General features: G+C 47.2%; 1 protein-coding gene across 1 annotated transcript; it reads left to right on the plus strand.

Moving 5' to 3' along the window:
* Window positions 1-1,230: 1,230 nt before the first annotated feature.
* On the plus strand, window positions 1,231-20,305 carry COPG1 (coat protein complex I subunit gamma 1). Its single transcript, XM_005522083.3, has 24 exons — window positions 1,231-1,386; window positions 3,808-3,860; window positions 4,631-4,711; window positions 4,809-4,880; window positions 5,661-5,740; window positions 6,622-6,697; window positions 6,852-6,944; window positions 7,289-7,375; window positions 7,526-7,683; window positions 8,278-8,411; window positions 8,980-9,047; window positions 9,792-9,980; window positions 10,427-10,522; window positions 11,896-12,139; window positions 12,516-12,591; window positions 12,885-12,988; window positions 13,101-13,226; window positions 13,623-13,691; window positions 14,057-14,199; window positions 15,651-15,822; window positions 16,777-16,874; window positions 18,180-18,318; window positions 19,257-19,355; window positions 19,935-20,305. Exons 1-24 carry the CDS (start codon window positions 1,350-1,352, stop codon window positions 20,063-20,065), a joined length of 2,625 nt encoding a protein of 874 aa, XP_005522140.1. The 5' UTR covers window positions 1,231-1,349; the 3' UTR covers window positions 20,066-20,305.
* Window positions 20,306-20,347: the final 42 nt, after the last annotated feature.

A 20,347-nucleotide genomic window follows, 5' to 3' on the forward strand; every position in this document is an offset into this window, starting at 1 on the left:
GGTCATTAAATTCCAAATGAAGGGTCAGACCTTGTACCAACAGCAGAGCCAACCCCTGGCCCAGGGAGCCCACAGCAGTTCTGAGCCTACAGGGAAATCGTGTTGTGCCACTGGAGCTGCTGCTTTCAGCACAGCTGGGAGATAAGAGCAGTGTAGAGCAGAGTGCAGCCTCCCTGTGCAAAGTACACGGCGGTGCAAGCGAGACAGAGGCCGGGGGACACCTGCAGGAGGGCCACTGGAGCTGGTGGGGGACACAGCCATGCTCTTTGAAGAGTACCTGCTGCAGGGTGAGTGAGCTCTTCCACTGTGGAGTGAGCACTGGCTATGGGAAAGGGGCAGAAGCAACTGGGGTGACCCCACATTCCATGGGAGGGCCAGATTTCAGGAAGGGATGTGCCAGCAGATGGTGGGTTGGGGTGAGGTGGCAAGGTTGGGTAAAAGGTACTTTGCCATCCCTGTGGCTCAGGTGATGCCTGGGAAGTGCCTGGCCCCTTGAGATACCCCCTTGCAGCCACTGGGTGTGTGCTGTGAGGCTGAGCCCGGAGTCTGTGGTCCAGGATAGAGACAGGGTGCCAGTAGCAGTGGGGGACAGGGGTCGCAGGAAGACCTTCCAGTCTCTGTGCATCCAAGTGGGACACCACACTGCCTTAGGCAGGCAGCCTAAGGGACAACTGTCCATCCCCCAGAAGAGGGTTCTCCCCTGCCACCCACAATTGTTCCCGGAACTCTGAGCCTGTCAGGATCTCCCTTCCATGCACTGCCCCAATGTCTCACCTTTCCTCCCCGGGTCCCAACATGCGCCCACGCTTCAGCCCCTTCTGCCCCTAGCGTCCCCTTATCTTCCCAGGGCCCTTCCTCTGCCCAGCTTAGGGATCCCAGTGCCACACCCATCACCAGTGTTTCCCCCGGTACCAGTGCCTCCTGCCCCATGCCCAGTGCTCTCCGCAGGCTCAGTGTGCCGAGCGGCGTCCCGGGGTCCCCTCCAGGCCCCGATGTACCGAGCGGCGTCCCGGGGTTCCCTCCGGCCCCAGCGCTGACCCCGACCCCAGACCCCCGCCAGCCCGCCTCCGCCAATCAGACCGCGCCATTGCCGATTGGCCCCGCCCCCTCCTGTCAGTCACGGCTCCGCGCCACGCCCCGGACACGTCTGGGGGGCGGTTCCGCGCCTGCGCAGTGCGGCGGCCGCAGTAACAGTGACAGGCTGGCAGGAAAGGGCGGGGGCAGGAAGGGGCGGTGCCGGTACCGGGATTGGGTTTGGGATTGGGACCGGGGTCTAGATCTAGATCTAGGCTGGAACTGCCACTGCCACGGGACGGGAGGGCTGCAGCGACGGGCCGCTCGGTAGCACCATGTTGAAGAAGTTCGACAAGAAGGACGAGGAGTCGGGTGAGGGGGGGCCGGGGGCGCTGTGAGGGAAGAGACCCCTCTGTGGGTACGGAGGGGATTGGTGAGGGGAGACCCCTTCGTGGCTACGGGGAGGGCTGTGAGGGAAGAGAGTCCTGCTGTGGAAATGAGGGGATCTGTGAAGGGGGCACCCCCAAGGGAGCTGGGAGGGGAAGCTCGGTGCCAGCTTGGCGGCGGGGGCTTGCTGGTGTGCACAGAACGCAGTGGGAAGCACTATGAAAGCACCATAGGAACGCCAAGGCAGTCCGCTGCCTCCTTCTCACAGCTGCAGCCAGAGGCTAAACTGGTTGCATCGGCACAGCACACCGACGTTACCTGCCACATCACCAGGTGCAGAACCTGAGACTAAACTGAGCATATTAGCCCTGTTCACAGTTGCCCAGCTCACGAACCAGGTGCTGTAGCCAGGTGGAATCCAATTCATTGTTTCTGACCCACAATCACTGCTGCTTTCAATGGATCAGAAAATCTGAGAGCACCAAGGAAACATGAAGTGACTGCCTGACTTTTCAAAACTTTAGGCTGGTTAGTAAGGAAGAGGTTGATATCTTATGGGGTGTGTAATTCAGGTGGAAGCGATGCATCATAAGACAGTGTTTCCTTTCATGGTTCAGCTTTGTGGTATCTTACCATCTTCCTATGAAGCTTTCCACACAGCTTTCTCTACATAACAAATCAGTGTGTCCTGAAGCAAATTGATTCAGCTTAGATCTTGGTGATTGCTCTGTGTGACAGTGCTTGCTTTTTAGCTTAATGTGCATTAAATGCCTTGCCCTTGTTTCCCTTTACCAGGACCTCCAGTGATGTCTTCGTAAGCAGAGAATTTAGTGAAGCAGCTGTTGGAGGGGAATTGCTCTTGACTTTAATTTTGGGGGCTGTTCTTTATTTGTACCTGCCACACCCATCAAGTTATTGACATTACCTATGGCTAGGGCTGGCAGGAGATACAAGTATCCAGTTAATTGGCTTCTATGTCTTTGCTTTCTATGAATGATTTAACTAGCCCTGGATGACCTGCTCCCACTCCCTTTGACATGTTATTTTGACCACAAAATTATGTTTCTCTAAAAATTAGAATAAATTGTTGTTAGCAATGCAACGTTAGGAACTTCATGAACACCCTGCCCTCCCTGCATCTTTCTCCCTCTCTATGGAAGAAAACTGACGTGGGGTGCTGTGAGGATTGAGACCCCATGTACAATGTATTTCAAGATCCTTTGCACTGTGAAGGATAAAGAGGTGGATGCTGTGTTGTTCATGGCTGACTTAAGGATTGTAGACATGCTAGACCATGGAAATACTGGGCTGCTGGGCAGGTTTTTTGGAACGCATTCGCATACTTATGCTAGAACTGGTTCATACTCATACTAGAGACATTTTTGCTCTTTCCCCTTGTTTTGTTCTACCTCTTCAACCTCACATAAATGTCTGTGTTTTGTTCAGCCACCTGCTGCCGTTGCATACTTATCTTGCGCCAGAGGAGGGCATTTTATGAACCAGGAAGGAGCCAGAGTGCAGATGTCTTTGCTTTTGTATATAAGGCTTCATCTAAGAAGCCTAGGATACTTCAAGCTTGGGTCAGGTCAGGTTTTGGCCCAGGTGGTGTTCTCTCTAGTGTACCAGGCTTTGGAACAAGCAGTGGAACAGCCCTGAAAAAGGCTGCATTTTGTCCCAGGGCCAGGCTGAACATAGGTTCTAATTAAAACCTGCATATCAGTAAATAGCAGCTTGTGAAAAGCTGTAGCTCACAAATGCTTGGGAGGCAATCTAATGGAGACCATGCAGAATTATAGTGTTTTTCCTTCTGATTATTTCATCCTTAATTGCTGGGGGTTTTTAATTATTAGTATAATTTACTTTGTTAAACAGAACAATGAAAATTACTTTGTGTCCAGCCTATCTAGTCTGCTGTCTTATTCTCTTAATTAGTGATAGAGCCAAAAATACTTTGCTGGTGGATTGTTGATTGGTTTGTATGGGAGGGATAAAACACTCCTGACTCACCAGTCTGACAAGCAATTTCTCTTTCTGTCTAAGCTTTTGTTTTTAGGCCTGTCCTACTGATGCTCTAACTGCCAGTAAGCTCTCAGCCCAGGAGTAGAAATAGGTCTTTGGGGATAGTGGAGCATAGTTATTTTACAGCTAATCACTCCACCTCAGCTCACAGTCAGTTGCTTCTGGAGGGGAGGGCAAATTGAAGAATGTCCTGTCTGCTCTGCCTTCCCCGACTGCCATAAAGACATCCAATTAATATTACTTTAAAGGGGGTGCTCTGATTGCTTGGTGTTCATGAAAAAAATCACCCCAAAATACTCAGACTGTTTTTCAAGTATGGTCATGGTTAAAAAGTTGATTTCCCATGGCACTATCCTTGGGGAGACTTTTACTCTCTTTGTTTTGCAGGTGGGAGTTCCAACCCTTTCCAGCACCTGGAGAAGAGTGCAGTCTTGCAAGAGGTAAATCTTCAGACCATCTCCTCTGTGTACTCCACTGGATAGTGTCTCTCCCTCTCTTGAGTAGGTCACTGGAGAACTTCAGCAAGGAAATGAGGGTTTGTTACAGTCCTGCTTCATCTGAAAGAAATGGGAAACAATTCTTATTTTATTATTGGACAGGTGAAGGGAGAAGGTTTAAATGGTCTCTGTAACAAATTAAAGACTGTGAACTATAAATAGTAATAAAAGGAATGAAATTATCTGGGAAAGCTCACTCCTAACCAATGAGATTGGGTAATTTGCCTTGGACACCTCAAATCTCTTGTGGATGACAGAATTAATGAGGGGTGTGAGTGGTTGCTAAATAGTTTTATGAATTTTCTCTGAAGAAATGCTATTCTTTTCAAGGGCAGCTGAACATCTCAATCCCCAGCCCCTGTTGTTTCAGCATTCTCTGTTTGCTAGTGAGACTGGGAGTGGTGTTGGCTCCTATAGCCTCAGTGAGCTTAAGTTTGTTGTCAGAAGAGTGGTGTTTTAGATAGCATACAATGCAGACCTGTGTGGGTGAAAGTGCGATGAGAATTTAAACCTTTATTACTCTTAGATTTCTAGTCCCAGACTGCAAAGCCAGCTGTTTAAAGAGGTCCGTGTTTAACAGGAATTAAAGGGAAATCTGATCCAGAGTCATTAAGTATCTTGCCATACCTCACTCACAGTGTGTTGTTGGGACAGGCAGGACAATATCTGCAAGGAGGTGTCAGGGTCAGTCCTTATCTGTGCTTTGTTTCCAGGCTCGAGTGTTTAATGAGACTCCCATAAACCCACGAAAATGTGCTCATATCCTCACCAAGATCCTGTATCTCATAAACCAGGTACGAGAGAGAAAATATACATCTATATAGACTTGTGCATCAGGCCCAAAGCTGGTTGTGATGACTGGGGCTTCCTTTCTTCTTTCCAAATGACTAGGGGGAGCACCTTGGTGTCATGGAAGCTACCGAATCCTTCTTTGCTATGACCAAGCTGTTTCAGTCCAATGATGTAAGTCTGCCTTTTGTTTTCTGTATTTACCTGGTGGGACAAGTTGTCCCTTGAGATACACATTTTTATACAATCAGCTTTTCTGCCCTGTCTGAAGCTACCTCATCTGAGTGGGAAGAGTAGGGTGAAAGTTTAGAAATGGTGATCAGCTTCCTAGCCCTTCCCAGATCTTGTAGCAGCTTAACTGAAGTATGCACTGCTGTTGAGGCAGAGAATCCTCTCTGAATTGCCATTTAACTCATGAGATTGTGGTAGGCAGGTGGATTTTACTGTGCTTTGTGCCCAGCATTAAAATATTCTGCTGAGAGTCAACAGTTGTGTGTTTGGAGGAGGCTGGGAGTTAGTGCCTACCCACAGCAGTTATCATTAGTTGTCCTCCAAACTGCAAGGTATTAAAATCATGAGACCAGTGTAGAAATCCCCAGATTCAGGAATATAAATTGTTTGTTTTCTTGCTTTTGAAGCAACAGAAGGCTTTCAACCAGCAAATAGTTTCAAAGCTTTCTTCTTGTTCATGTGAATAACAAGTGGAAGATGAAACTGTAGATCCAGCTAAATCTAGTATCTCTACGGTCTCACCCTAAGACTGAGGGATTTAGAAGAGGAAGAGGTGTTTTGTTAATCAGTATGGATTTTGTACGTCTTTCACACTCAGTGAGTGAGGCATTCTGAAGGTATCTTGTGATCTTCACCATAAAATTTTGTAAGCATGGAGAACTGAGATCCCTTCCTATCTGGGATCATCTCAGCTGATGTTGTTCTTGCTTATTTCCTTGCCAGCCAACTCTTCGCAGGATGTGTTACCTCACTATCAAAGAGATGTCTTCTATTGCAGAAGATGTGATCATTGTTACTAGCAGGTCAGCCACTTCACTTTTCTTGCTGTAATGTTGACATGCCCTTCAGTAATGTGTGTCCAGCTTCTTGAAGATAGCTGCAGTCCCTAAGCAGGGTGATGATAGGGAATGCCCTTGGTGAGGAAAAAGTTTTCCTTTATAAAGGACCATTAAAATACAGACATTGAACTCACTGTGATGTATGCACAATGTGCTGTGTCCCCATATCCCATGCCTATGGATGTTTGGAGTGTCTCTTGGTTACATGATATGGTAGCACTGCTGTTTTTTCAAACAGGAGCTTTTTCATTAACTCCTGTCTAAATGCCTTGAAGTGTTTTGAAGTATTCTGGCATAAATCTCAAGGCCTTCAACAGATAGACAAGGATTTACTTCTCCTGTAGCAGCACAGAATATGACTTCACCAGAGAACAAAACTCCCACTTTGAATCATTCCTGAATTGCTGATCATCCCAGTGAAATGCCCTGTTGGGGAGTCAGGAGCCTGACAGTACAAGGCCTGTAAAGGGCTGAGGTGGAAGCCAGTCTCAAGTGCTGCGATGTGATGAACTCCTGGACCTTCACAGATGGTCTCACACTGACCAGGACCCTGGAAAAGGGGCAGGAATGAGTGTTCAGTAGGGACAAATGCCTCGGGTGTATATGTATGTGCTCCAGCCTCACTTAGCGAACAGGAGCCCATGCAACTTATTGATGGGCTTGGAACCTGAAATACTGATCTTTTCCTCCTGCCTTCCCACCCCAGTGGGATTTGCCTGAGACCTGCAGCTGCCTGCTTGGCATTCAGCCATGATGCTGGCTGCCTGCTGCTCTGTGTGCACTGTGTGTGCACTTGAGAGCTGGTGGCTCAGGAGTGCCATATTGAGAGCTTCCTGTTTTCCCAGCTTAACCAAAGACATGACTGGGAAGGATGACAATTACCGAGGCCCTGCTGTGAGAGCGCTCTGTCAGATCACTGATGTAAGTGCTGCTTTTCCTGTGGGGCAGTTCTGTGCCCTTCACTTCTTCCTACTTTATCCCATCCCACTTTCCACTCTGCTTTTCTTGCCTTTGCATCCCCTTTCACACTCCAAACAGCTTTCCCGTATCAGCTGTTGTTTCTCTCTCCCTGCAGAGTACCATGTTGCAGGCCATCGAGCGCTATATGAAGCAGGCAATTGTTGACAAAGTGCCAAGTGTGTCCAGCTCTGCTCTCGTGTCTTCCTTGGTATGTACTTTGTGCAGTACAGTCCTGAGGGACAGTCAAATGGGGAAGCAGTCATCTGTAGTGGGACTGGACATCTTGGGAGTTTCAGGATTTTGTTGCTATTTCTGTTTGTGAACTGAGGGACTGGCACTGACTTTGCTAGAGATCATCAGCCTCTTGAGGCTGCAGCATATCTATATGGCCAGATCTCTGCATGCTGATCCCTTGTTCTTCTATAAGCTTCTATAAGCTGCTGCTGCCAGCACACTCATGGGGAAGGCTCATTGCTTCTGGATATTAGCTGAAATTTCCAAAGCTTTCTCTATCCTTATCTCATGGGTTGTTGTGACTTCATCTCCTTGCAGCACTTGCTGAAGACCAGTTATGATGTGGTGAAGCGCTGGGTGAATGAGGCTCAGGAGGCAGCTTCCAGTGACAATATCATGGTGCAGGTAGGACACCCACCTCCACCAGGGGAATAGCCAGCAGCAGCTGGGCATGGAGCAAATTGCTGGAGCTCAGCCAGGCACCTGTAGGTGACAGAGGGGACAAAAGGGGAAAGAACCCACCATGGGTTTGTTACGTTCTCTTTCCCTGCACAGTATCATGCTCTGGGCCTGCTGTACCACGTGCGGAAGAATGACCGCCTGGCAGTCAACAAGATGCTCAGCAAGTTCACACGCCATGGCCTCAAGTCCCCGTTTGCCTACTGCATGATGATCCGAATAGCCAGCAAGCTGCTAGAGGAGGAGGCTGGCAGGTGAGCGGGCTCCTTTACCCTGCTGAAAGAATTTCCTGATCCTGCTTCCGTCTCCTCTTGCAGGCTCACTTGCCATCTCATTAATTCTGTCTTTGAAGCAAAGCATGCAGCTTCTACCCTCTTATTGTTGGATAAAAGCAGAGAAAATATAAAATACAGGATGTCTTCATGGTTGTTTTGAGATGACTTCTGAGAGTCTTGCTTGCACATCAAATTCTGTCTTGTTTCTCTGGACTGTTTTCCATAGCTGTTCTTTCTCTGTCTTCTGTAATTGTTTATCCAGCATGTTTGCAGTGTGGCTTCCTGATGGATAAGAGTTGTGATGTGTACAGTCATGTCTTCCTGTGTGAGAGTTGAGGTAGATTCCCTTTAGCCTGTAAGGCAGAGGGTGTCTTCTCAGAAGGCAGCATGACTTTCAAGCATGCTGGAAGTACAGTATAATGACCACTGCAAAATCTGGGTGTCAGAGTGGGTTTATGGCTGCGTTTACCCTTCCATGGGCTATGGCACTGGCCCATTTCTGCTGCTGAATTCTTAATTTCTGTTAGTACCTTTGCTTTAATTAAATCTTGTGGGGCTTTTTTTGTCCTTTAGCCGTGATAGCCCTCTATTTGATTTTATTGAGAGCTGCCTAAGAAACAAGCATGAGATGGTGGTGTATGAAGCTGCATCTGCCATTGTTAACCTGCCCAACTGCACTGCCAAGGAGTTGGCTCCAGCTGTCTCAGGTAAGTGTGGTGCTCATAGCCATGGTGAGGGAATTACGAGCCTCCAAGGGTGACACCTGCTGATTGCCCCAAAAAACAAGGGCCTCGTGTAGTTTCAGGCTTGTTATGCTGCTCTGTCCTTTGTTGCTTTATGCTGCTGCTGAGAGCCTGTGGTGTGTGTGAATAGCTTTCTTTTTGTAAAGGTATTTCCTGGTGTGTTCAAATGTGAGTTACTTCATGGTCAGTTCTGGGAAAGGAGCAGGATTTGCATGAAAAAAACAGCAGTTCAAATTAACTTAATAGGAAAGATGATGAGGTGATGAATTTGGCTTTCACAAGGAGCAGAGGATAGAAGCACTGTGGAAGAAGAGGGAGATAGGTAAGATTTAGTTGTCAGGAGGGATGTGACAAAGGCAAAGCAGACAAGAAGAAAGGAGGATCTGTTAAAGGTGGAATTGCTTCTTAAGCATTTTTCTAGTTACCTTATGTTCGCAACTGTCTCTTCACTGAAGCTCTTGCTCTAGGTATGAAATGCTTCTCAAATAATAGTGCCTAAACATCTGCCTTTGTTGATTTTCCCACCTTGCAGTTCTGCAGCTTTTCTGCAGCTCCCCGAAAGCAGCACTAAGATACGCAGCCGTCCGTACCCTCAACAAGGTAGGAGCCAGTCTCTTGGGAGCTCCAATAGTGTCTCATGTGCAGGGAGGTGCAGACTTCAGAAGAAGAAGGTGGTCAGATTATGTGATGATTTTGTGTGAATAACCTCTGTCTTGTGCTACAGCCTTACATTTCATTGCTTTCTGTCTGGAATAAAACCTCAAAGAACTCTACAGAAGGAAGAAAAAACCTGATAATTTTCACTGGTCTTTTAGAATGTTACTGGTCTTAGTGTTACTCCTTCCCCTTCTGAGCTTCCCATGGGTGAAGAAGATCCTTTTAAAATAGGGATCAAACCTTGATGATCCTTCTTGCCTGCTTTTGTGGCAGTCTTTGCTCCAGCTTTTCCCTTCTCCTTATAAAATCTATAAAAGAAAAAGAGAGAATGGCAGCGTCTGGTAACTGCTGTGCTTCCACCCACAGAGCTGTTTTGCACAGCTAGAATTCTGGCTGGCTTTTTGCTGGGAGTTCATAGCTTTCTTTTCTTGCTATATAGAGGAAAATCAGAGAGTTAAAAATAATAAAAGATTGTTTATTACTACTGCTTCTCTTCCAGCAAGGGGTGCAATTCTGCAGGAAACAAGAGCTTGTTACCTTAATTCCAGATTAGCTGTCTGTCTGAGATGTCTCTCATGTGCAGTCTATACCACTTATTTTTATGGGAAGGAATGAGTTTTTCTGGCTTTTGCCAGCTGGTCCTTTTGTGTCTGTTGAGGGATTTTCATTCTTCCTTCGCTGCTGCAGGTGGCCATGAAGCATCCATCTGCTGTGACTGCCTGTAACCTGGACCTGGAGAACCTTGTGACAGACTCCAATCGCAGCATAGCCACCCTGGCCATCACCACGCTGCTGAAAACCGGCAGTGAGAGCAGCATTGACCGGCTCATGAAGCAGATCTCCTCTTTCATGTCAGAAATCTCAGATGAGTTCAAGGTAAGGAAATGGGACGAGGAGGGACAGCCAGATTCCTGAAGAAACCTCATGGTCTTTCTCAGTGTTTCTGTGTGTGCTCTAAATCTACATGGAGCTGCTTCCAGAAGTAGCAGAATATTTGCAGGGAGGAGAAAGTATTTGAGGCTGTCTGCCTAAGCCATGCCTCAGTCCTACATCTTCAAAGTCACATGCTTTCTTCTGGGGAGATGCTTTCTGAGAGTCAAATCTCCTTTGCAGTGGGTGTGGGCTTTCTTTAGGGGCTGGCCAGTGCATAAAGATCTATCTCCTCCAATTCTTAGAATCTCTTGGAACTGCATTTGTTGAATAAATAAAGACAAAAGCATGATTTCCAGGCTAGGGAGGCCAGCACAAAATTGATACAATTCAGCTATTTTTTCCTGCATGGTGAAACAGAATTGTTTTTTACTTGCTCCCTTTTCCTGCAGGTGGTAGTGGTGCAGGCTATCAATGCTCTGTGTCAGAAGTACCCTCGCAAACACGCTGTGCTCATGAACTTCCTCTTCACTATGCTTCGGGAGGAGGTAAGGTTGCAGGCAACTATGTCTGCCTTGCTTGTGTGCATAAACAGTACTCCCTATGAGTGTCAAGCTTTTACTGATGAGGCTGTGCTCTCTCTGAAAGCCTTGCAGTCTAACTGCAGAAATGCCCAGTAGTGCACAGTAGTTATAACCATACTGCCAGGCATATTTTTAGTGTGGTTTTCATTCTGTGATTTATTTTTTTTTCCTGGGGTTTTATTAACTCTCAAAGCAAATGCAAGCAACAGCAGATCTGTTGGCAGTCCATGTGTGTTTCACATTTGAACCAGCTTTCTTTCATATTTTGACAGCAAATTCCAAGAAGTTTTGTCTTGTACACAAAGATTTGATAACAATCTATTTATTGATGACACTGGACCACTTTTGTTCTGATGTCTGTGCTCTTGCAGTGAAGGGATCACGAGTACCTATAACCATTCTCTGCATTCAATCAGACAAACATTGCAGAAAGACAGCTTTACAGAGGTCTGCTGAGGCTGTTTCTAAATGAGCAAACATGCCTGCAGCACAGCTGGCACCACTGCTTGCTCTGACATCACGTCCTGGCAATTACAGCCTCTCAGCTGGGAACAAACCAGAGCATCTCATTTTGCTCCTGTGAAAAATGGACCATTCTCCTTTCCCAGATTTTCTGTGGGTAGATGGTATCATTTTGAATGTGGTTTTGTACATCAAAACATTCTGTTTTAAAGCTTTTTTAATTCAAAGTAGCTCCAGAAAGATACAAATGTCCAGCACTGTGCATGTAATTGGCAGAGGGTAGTGTGCAGTTTAATCCCCTGGTGTGTACTGAGGACATTAGTAAATAATGCCTGAAGATAACCAAGCATTACTGGCATGTCAGGTTGTGGCTGTACCTGGGGAGGTATTGATTGCCTATCATCCCACACTAATGGAGCTATTTGCTGCCTCCCGCTGTGGCAGATATGATCCTTCATACATTTCTCTTGTGATTCATCCTCAGATGTCTAGCGCTAAAGGGGAGAGGGTTGGGCTTTTTCTCCTCCCATATGGCTGTTTTTAAGCACTAATTCTAGCAGCAGAGGATTTTGATGGAGATAAAAACCCTTCAGCCAGATGAATCCTTTTACTCTTGGGTTAGGACTTTTTTTTTTTTTTCTCCAGTGCAGTCATTCTGAAGGGAGCTGGAAAGAGAGTTTGAATATGAGCTGGCCCTCTGGGTGTAATGAGGGTCAAAAGTGAGGGCAGAATTACTGCCCTCCTCCTTACAAACACACATTAAAAAGAGCTAAATGTGAGTGACCTTTTAAAGGAATGTTTCTCCTGTCTGGCTAGCTCAGAGTCTCTAAAATACTTTGAGGTTTCCAGCTGAGCAGTTCCGTTTTGCTCCTCAGGGCGGCTTTGAATACAAGAGAGCCATCGTAGACTGCATCATCAGCATTATTGAGGAGAACTCAGAGAGCAAAGAGACAGGCCTGTCTCACCTCTGTGAATTCATTGAGGACTGCGAGTTCACTGTGCTGGCCACTCGTATCCTCCACCTTTTGGGGCAGGAAGGGCCCAAAACAAACAACCCCTCCAAATATATTCGCTTCATCTACAACAGGGTTGTCCTGGAGCATGAAGAAGTCCGGGCAGGTAAATGACAGACCTGGAAAACTCTTTATTCTTGGCCAAATCTTCACGCAACCATAGTGTATGAATGCCTCTGCTTTTGAGAGTTGTGATTTGCTCTAGGCGTGAGCAAATAATTTCATACAGCAAAGATCCTGCAGTAGTACTGGTGGAAGAGGCAGCCTGTGGCTGAGAAGTGGGAAGGAATATGTACTGGTTCTGAAACTAGACAAAGGTTTGCAGACACTTCATGTCTGCTTCTTTCTAGTCACAGTCTTACTAGTGTACACAGTTTACAGTGTAGCATCTCTGATATGGTGTTTGATCAAGGCCAAGAAATGGAGGAAACTTCAGCTGCCTCCTTTGCTTTCTAATTCTGTTTTCATTACTTTTGCTACAGGTGCTGTAAGTGCCCTGGCCAAGTTTGGAGCTCAGAATGAGGAGATGTTACCCAGTATCTTGGTGTTACTGAGAAGGTCAGTTGTGTCTCAGAATTTATCTACATCCTGGGTGTAGAACCCTGTTTGCTTGAGAGCTTGTCTAGTCTCTTCTACCTGTGGGTCTGAGAAGGTGCAGGGGGTACCTGTGATCCTGTGATAGGATCACCACTGCATTCAGCACCACAAAATGGACAGAAGCCATGTGTGGCAGATTACTGCTTTTCTAATACAATTACTAAGAGATTGCTGGATCACCCCTATGGCATGTTTTTTTCTGGCCCTGATGTGTTTTAGCCATGTGGATTCTGAAGAAAGTTTTCCACTCTCAGGTGTGTCATGGATGATGACAATGAAGTGAGAGACAGAGCCACTTTCTACCTGAATGTTCTGGAGCAGAAACAGAAGGCCCTCAATGCTGGTTACATCCTGAATGGTACTGCAGGAAGTCCTTAAAACAAATCTGTGCCTCTTTCCTGGTATAACAGGAGTTAAACTAAAGACCTGGCATTGTTGTGGTTTGAGTGATCTGTCCCTTCTGTCCGCAGGGCTGACAGTGTCTATCCCTGGCCTGGAGAGGGCTCTGCATCAGTACACCCTGGAGCCTTCTGAGAAGCCCTTTGACTTGAAATCTGTTCCTTTGGCAACAGCTCCTGTCATCGAGCAAAGAGCAGGTGAGGAATCAGGTCCTCTGAATGCTAATGATTCCCTGCATTGTGCCTGCTGGGAATTGCTGAGCTGTATCCTATTTGAATTTTGTGGGATTGCATCTCCTGGAAAGACTAAGGCCTGCAAATCTGTTTGCTCCCACATTAATGTTTCAGTTTAGTCCAACTGCTAATAACAGTAGTAGTTGGCAATCCTCACTGGAGCTGCTGCAGTTCTAAAGCTGCTTAGGAAGCCAAATATGGGTGTCTAGTCTATTTCAAATGATAAATGAGCTCCCTTGCTTTCCTTAGTCAAATCCCTCTCCAGACACTGATATGTTTTCTCATTCAATCATTGCTTACTCTTCACCTTCAAACGTTTTTGGTTTGTTTTAGTTTGATTGTTTTCTTTTTCATTTGCAGAAAATCCCCCTGTTGCTGTAGTGAAACAGCCAGAGAAAGTGGCAGCAACACGGCAAGAAATATTCCAAGGTATATTGATGCAAGGCCTCTCCTCTGTTCATGTGTCAGAACTCTGTAGCCACCTCTTGCTGAGCCTGCCTTAGCCCCTCTGGCTTCTTCTCATCTTCTTGCAGGGAGTGACATGGGCTCCCAACTTAAGGTCAACTGTTTACTTCTGGAGGGTGGGGGTACCTGCAGTCCTCTTTTTTTCTGTCTTGCAGTAGATGTAGAGCAAAGGATGACTCTTTTTCATTTTAAAAGTCTCTAGGGATTGTTTGTGAGTATTTGATGGATTCCTTACTGTTGTAGCTTCTGGCAGCTGAAACAAGGGGTTTGAAACTGCTAACACCTCCTTGTGTCTTGAAGAAGGCAGTGATTTGTGTCCTCTATTTCAGAGCAACTGGGGGCCATCCCAGAGTTTCGGGGGCTGGGCCCACTCTTCAAGTCTTCCCCAGAGCCTGTGGCCCTGACAGAGCTGGAGACAGAATATGTGGTTCGTTGCACCAAGCATACCTTTGTCAACCACATGGTGTTCCAGGTGGGTAGTTATGGCGTAGGGTGCTGTAAACTCTTAGAAGATAAGCTCCCGACTGGCTAAAAGCTTCATTGTGAAGACATTTCTCAGGGATATAGAATGGCGTGAGTTGGAAGTGACTTTAACAATAATCTACTTTCAACCCCCCTGCCATGGACAGGGACACCTTTCACTAGACCAGATTTCTCAGAACTCCATCCAACCTGGCCTTGAAGACTTCCAGAGATGCAGCACCCACAGTCTGTCTGTGTTCTACGCATGACACTGCAATGAGTAGTCCTTACTTTCTTATCAATGATGGCAGAACCCCAAAGAAAATTAATAAAGGTGGGAGGTGTCTGAGCAATGCTTACAGGTACAGTCAAAGCCAGCAAGCACTAGATGGGGCTGTTCTCACTGAGGAGTTGGCAAGATCTGTGTTCTTTCTTCAGAGTCCCCAAGTGCATGGTTTGGGCATGAAAGAGTGAAGCTTACTACATCTGAGAAGCTGAAAAGGATACCCAAGAAAGGGATCCAGTGGGGGGAGAGCTCTTCATCTGCTGTTTTGTTTCAGCCTGTAGCACAGGTGCTTTCTTCTGTCCATCCTGCCTTTGGCTGTACTACCCTGTACATGTGAGATGTTAGGATTGATGTGCCAGTCCCGTTGCCTGGGCTTCAGGGAGTCCAAGGCACAGCAAGTCCTTTGCTAGCTTGTGAGCAGCAGTGTTTTGTCCTTAGCCAGCTCCTTCCTCAAAGCTCAGAACTGCTTACACGGCCCTCACAGGGGTTGACCTTTGTTTCTGCTGTCCATCCACCAGATGTAATTGTATGAGCTTAAGAGATTTGGCATTGCAGCTGGAATGAAGTCTAATCAACAAGTTTAGACTTGCTGAAAATATCAAGCTTGCTGAAACTTGTTCAAGCTGTACCTTGTTTGAGCCATGTAAAGGATCTTCTTTCTGTCTGCTGTGAAGGCACTGTGTCCCTGTAGCTTCAAGTAGGATGATGTAGGCAACACAGTACCTGCATTTCTGTAGAGCAAAGAATTAACCCAGGAATGACTGGAAATTGGAGGAAAAAGTTCCATGCTAACTGGTGGAACTGAAACAGGCAAAATCTGAGATGTCCCTGCCCTCACTGAATATGTGATCCTGCCTGAATTGCAAAGGGCAGGCCTTGGATTGGTGTGTACTGGTTATTTTTAAGTCTTGTTTCCTTTAAAAAAAAAAAAAAAGTTTGCTGGAGCACTGGACTCCCCAGCAGGGTTTTAGTTTCTCCCCTAAAGCATTTAAATGACCACTCCTTAGTCAAGTTGCTCTGTAATGAGCCAGCTGATAGTGAGGTGCACCATGGAAACAGAGAGAGCTGGAGGTTCACGGGCTGAAACCAGGTTCCCACTGTGCCTAAGCTAAGTCTGCTCTTCAGTGAGTAGTGAGCTGCTTCAAGCTGTGTCTGCTTTCCCCTTTCCTGTTTAGTTTGACTGCACAAACACCCTGAATGATCAGATCCTGGAGAATGTCACAGTGCAGATGGAGCCAACAGAGGGGTATGAGGTCATTGGCTATGTACCTGCCAAAACCCTGGTGTACAACCAGCCAGGTACCTGCTACACACTGGTGGCACTGTCTGAAGAGGATCCCACAGCAGGTAAACAGTCTGCACTCTTTTTTCCTCTATTGCTTATCCCCACACATTCTACCTTGCATCCCAGCCTGATATTTATAGCCTGTGTGTGGGTGCAGCCCTGAGCGATGCTAAGCATGACTTGTCTTTGCAATTTTGGGGGCTGTCAAGCCTTCCTTCTCTCCTGCTGGTTCCCTTGTGCTGTAGTACTGCCAAGTTGGGCTGTGAGAGCTGGCAGATGAGTTGTCTTTTGTGCACCCTGGCATATCCTTCAGCCTTTCTTTGTGTTAGACATGGGGAGGCTGATGCTTGTAAAGTGCTAAGACTGCCCAGATGCTCTGAGTAGCAAAGGGGTATTTCAGACACACTGATAGAATTTATGGGATTTCTGTTTGAATCAAACTTCCCACTGCCTGTTTGCCGCTATCCAGAACATGAATCAGGCTTTACCTGTGCTTTGGTCTCCCTGGTTTATGCTCTGGAACTGCTCTCCTGTCGTGTTGCTGCTGTTCACTCAGCAGTACCCATCTTCTAGGGATGAGTCATCGCTTCCTCTCCCAGCTGAGTGGTATTAATGAGCTGCAGCATTGCAGTGCAAGGGGCTTTCATTTCAGAGGCGCATGAACCAATCCCTGTATGCGGATCTTGCCTCTTCACAAGGTGCTGGTGGGACATGTTCAGTTAGTATTCACAACACAATTTGAGGTTCATTAGTAATAGTGCTTGATCTGAGGATTATGGTCTTGTACAACTATCATGAGCCTGTCTTTATCACTGTTTGCTTAATATTATAAATAAATAGCTTGTCCTTGAGAGACAGAAACGGTTGGAGAGCTCTCTCTAGGTCAGTGGGTAAGCCTGTGCTGCTGACAGTGACAGGGAGAGCTTGACTGCCCCAAACCTCCAGGCCCCATTCTACCTCAGGGGAGTGTGGATATGGTGGAAATGTGAGCTTTGCTTTTGCTTTGTTGCCTCCAGTGGCCTGCACATTCAGCTGCATGATGAAGTTCACTGTCAAGGACTGTGATCCCAACACGGGTGAGACGGACGACGAGGGCTATGAGGATGAGTATGTGGTAAGAAGCTGGGCATGTACCTGATCATGGAAACTGCTGTCATTTTGTGCGGTTCTGTGATCTGAGCTCAGATCCCTGCAAGCAATGATTTGACCACCAACACTGAAGTGGGCAGCATCATGTAGAGGAAGCTCTTGCTGTTTCTGATGCAGATGCGAATTTGCAGAGCTTGCTTTGCCTCATTTGGAGTATTCTCCTGTTGCACTGCAGATGGACACCTGACTGTGCAAGATATGTGTGCTTTGGGACCATCCTCCAGGTTTGGCTGACTGTGCCCTATGGGCTCCAGCAATGGCACACTCAGGGTTGTGGAGACAAAGGGTTGTTGGGCATCTTTTGTTCTCCACAAGTTGCTCCTGTGGTGGCACAGTTAATTGTCTAGAGGTTTGCCTGGCATAGGAAAGTTGCAATCCTTGTTCTCAAAGATGGAGCTCTTCCCTTGCCAGCACTGACACTGCTGAAAGCAGTGGTACTGCAGAAGCACCTCTCTTCTTTGGAGAGAAAGGGATGTTGTTCACATTGTCAGCTTGGCCTGTTAGCTCCAGAGACTGTTTTCTATGCATTGCCTGTCACTGCTGTGAATCTGATCAGAAGCACTGCTGTGCAGTGAGTCACTGTCTTCCCAGAAGTGGGGAGAGTTTTTCACAATAGAACATACAAGGTTAATGCTTCTTTCAGCTTCCTACCAGTCAGCAAGGCAATGGAGTGATACCTAAACAAACTCTTCCATGTGTTTCATCTAGAATCAGGAGGAGATTTTTTTTTCTGCAGCAATTGTTGGAATTAATGCAGGCTGGTGTCCTGCAGGGCACTGCCTGCCCTTCATTACACACTCTGGAGGGACAAGCCTTATTCTGCCTTGCACAGGTGCAGTCACAGCAGCTGCTCAGCTACCCTGGTGCCAGTGTTAGGTGATCACACACATCTGACAGTGTCTCGCTTTACCAGCTTACAAAATGATAAGCTGGAGAGGCAAAACACAAGCTTACATGCATTTCAGGGAAGCAAATGCTCAAGAACCTATTTTTAAGCTTTTGCTTTTCCCTCTGTTTTGGCCATTTGTCCAGTGCTTAGATCTCTGTCAGGCCAAGGGCTGTGCTCAGATCAGGAACCTGGTTTGTAAGCCCTGCAAATGGCATCACTGTGCCTTTCTCAGACCTACCAGTTGCTCAGTAGCAAACCAGAAGTGGAAGTGGAGTCAGTCTCCTGCAATCACCTGATCTCAGGGAATCCAGTCTGAAGTTCACTCTGAGGATAAAAGGGTTAAGAACAATGACGTTTCACTTGAACCTCTTCTACCACTAGCTTGAAGACCTGGAGGTCACAGTGGCTGATCACATCCAGCGAGTTCTGAAGCCAAACTTTGGAGCAGCCTGGGATGAAGTGGGTGATGAGTTTGAAAAGGAAGAAACCTTTACTTTATCTGCTATTAAAACCCTTGAAGGTATGGAGAGGGTGCGTGAGCACAGCAGAGCTCTTATTTTCCCTCTAGCAGGCGGAGTCCAGAGGCCCAGTCTGACTCACTTTAGATCTGTCACAGAAAGGGTAATGGGGCAAAACCCTTCACAGACTTTACAGCACAGCTGTTGAATAGGGAGCTGCAGTTACTGTGATAATAAGTTAGTTCAGATTTCAAGAAAACTAATGAGTGTTTTGTGACCAGTGGAGACTGGGCTGGTGGAGGCAAGAGAATATCTTGCTTTGCTCTTTTACTTAACCCTTCCAAGCAAACAGACTATAGTTTAGTTATGAACTCCCATTCTTCTTGAGACCAGTAAGAAAAAATGAAAACAGCAGAAAACATGAGGTTGGTGAGCAGGCTGATGGGGTAAACCCTCTTCTCTTTCATCATGTATTAAAGAGTCCTCCTCACAAGCCTGTGAAAACTCGGTTCTTTTGATGCCTTACAGGGTGTCCTTGTCTTGTAGCCATTTCTGTGCTCCCTTGAACAGCCCCTTGGGGTTTGAAATACTCTCCCTGAGGCCTTTTCATATTTCCCCTGAAGACCTGTGTCTCCTGCAAGACATTTCCTGCCTTTGCAAGTGTCCAGAGAAGCAAGCAGGCTGACAGGGCTGTGCAGTAAGTGCAGCCAGCTGCATTCTCCTTCTGCCCTTGTCTGACTCATTCCCCCTCTTCTTTCTGTTGCACATTTGCTACATCAGATAACAGAACTCTCCCATGGTGGTGGGAGTTTTTGTGTGTTGTCTTTACAGTCCTTGAGGCCTCCAAAACCATGATTCTGACGAGTGGTGTGTCTCCCTCAGGACAAGGAGCATGAACTCTAATATGTAGGGAGAGATTGAGTCACTTTTAGGTGCTCTTTATGTGTCCCTGTTAAGATATCTGCCACACAGAGCCCATTTTATTTATTTTTTCTAACAGAGGCAGTGAGCAATATTGTGAAGTTCCTGGGGATGCAGCCCTGTGAGCGGTCAGATAAAGTGCCAGATAACAAGAACTCTCACACACTGTACCTGGCAGGTGAGCTGTGGGGTGAGGTTCTGCTTGAGGAGCAGCTCTGGGAGGTTGCACAGAGCTGCCTGTTGAAAATCAGGGCAGGAGTTTCTGATGGAGCCCACTGTGCTCTGGGTTAGATTTTGAGGTTTGCTCCTGCCATGATTTCTGTCTCTGCAGTGCAGAGCAACTGGTCTTGGGATCAGGGAGGGTGCTGTGGTGGAGGGGATGTTGGTATCAACCCCAGACTCAGCTGAGTGGAATTTACTGTCTTCATGATCTGTGGCACCCTGCTTTGGAGCAAGCCTGGTGTGGGAAAGACAGCAGCCTCACCCAGCAGAACAGATGGGTACTGGAGCTCTGGATCTCTTCTCACCTGGAATTTATTTTACACTTTGGTTTCATGGGTTTTACAGTAGTAGGAGTCTCAGATATGTCATAATGAATGAGAACTGAGCTGCTTAGAGTCTCTCCTTGTTCAGTACTAGGATTTGCCAGACGGCCTGTGGGAAACCTGCCTATGCCAAGCAGTAGTGTTCATCTTCCGGCTTGCAGGGGAGAGCAGCCTGCAACATGCTTACCCCTTCCTCCCCTTCTTCTCTCCAGGTGTGTTCCGGGGTGGCCATGACCTCCTGGTGCGGTCTCGTCTTGTCCTCACTGACACGGTGACCATGCAGGTCACAGCCCGCAGCGCAGAGGAGCTCCCCGTGGATGTCATCATGGCTTCCGTCGGATAAACCCCCCTTTCCAGGACTGCCCTAACTCCGAGCTCCCACTGGCAGCAGAATAAGGATCACGGCCACTACAGCAGCTTTTGTGTTCTCTGCAGTACAGCTGTAGTTGGGGCTTTGTCTATAAAATTACCATGTTTTTAATCTCTGGCTACGCCGCGCTCTATCCCCGCACCGGAGCATCGTAGCCGCCGCTCCGTGTCCTTCTCCCGCTGTGGTTGCAATAAAGCAGTGTTGTGGCTCTTCCTGGCTGTGTCGGGGGCGGGACCGGCGTTTCGGCGGCGCGGC

This window comes from Pseudopodoces humilis, chromosome 13 (assembly GCF_049639895.1).
Source record: "Pseudopodoces humilis isolate 2021_Gansu_Grassland_sample_001 chromosome 13, ASM4963989v1, whole genome shotgun sequence".
Classification (NCBI taxonomy): domain Eukaryota; kingdom Metazoa; phylum Chordata; class Aves; order Passeriformes; family Paridae; genus Pseudopodoces; species Pseudopodoces humilis.

Coding starts and splice junctions, on each gene's coding strand:
- COPG1 (XM_005522083.3), top strand. CDS start 1,350: ATGTTGAAGAAGTTCGACAAGAAGGACGAGGAGTCGG. Junction 3,861..4,630: donor AGAGTGCAGTCTTGCAAGAG/GTAAATCTTCAG, acceptor CTTTGTTTCCAG/GCTCGAGTGTTTAATGAGAC. Junction 9,981..10,426: donor AAATCTCAGATGAGTTCAAG/GTAAGGAAATGG, acceptor CTTTTCCTGCAG/GTGGTAGTGGTGCAGGCTAT.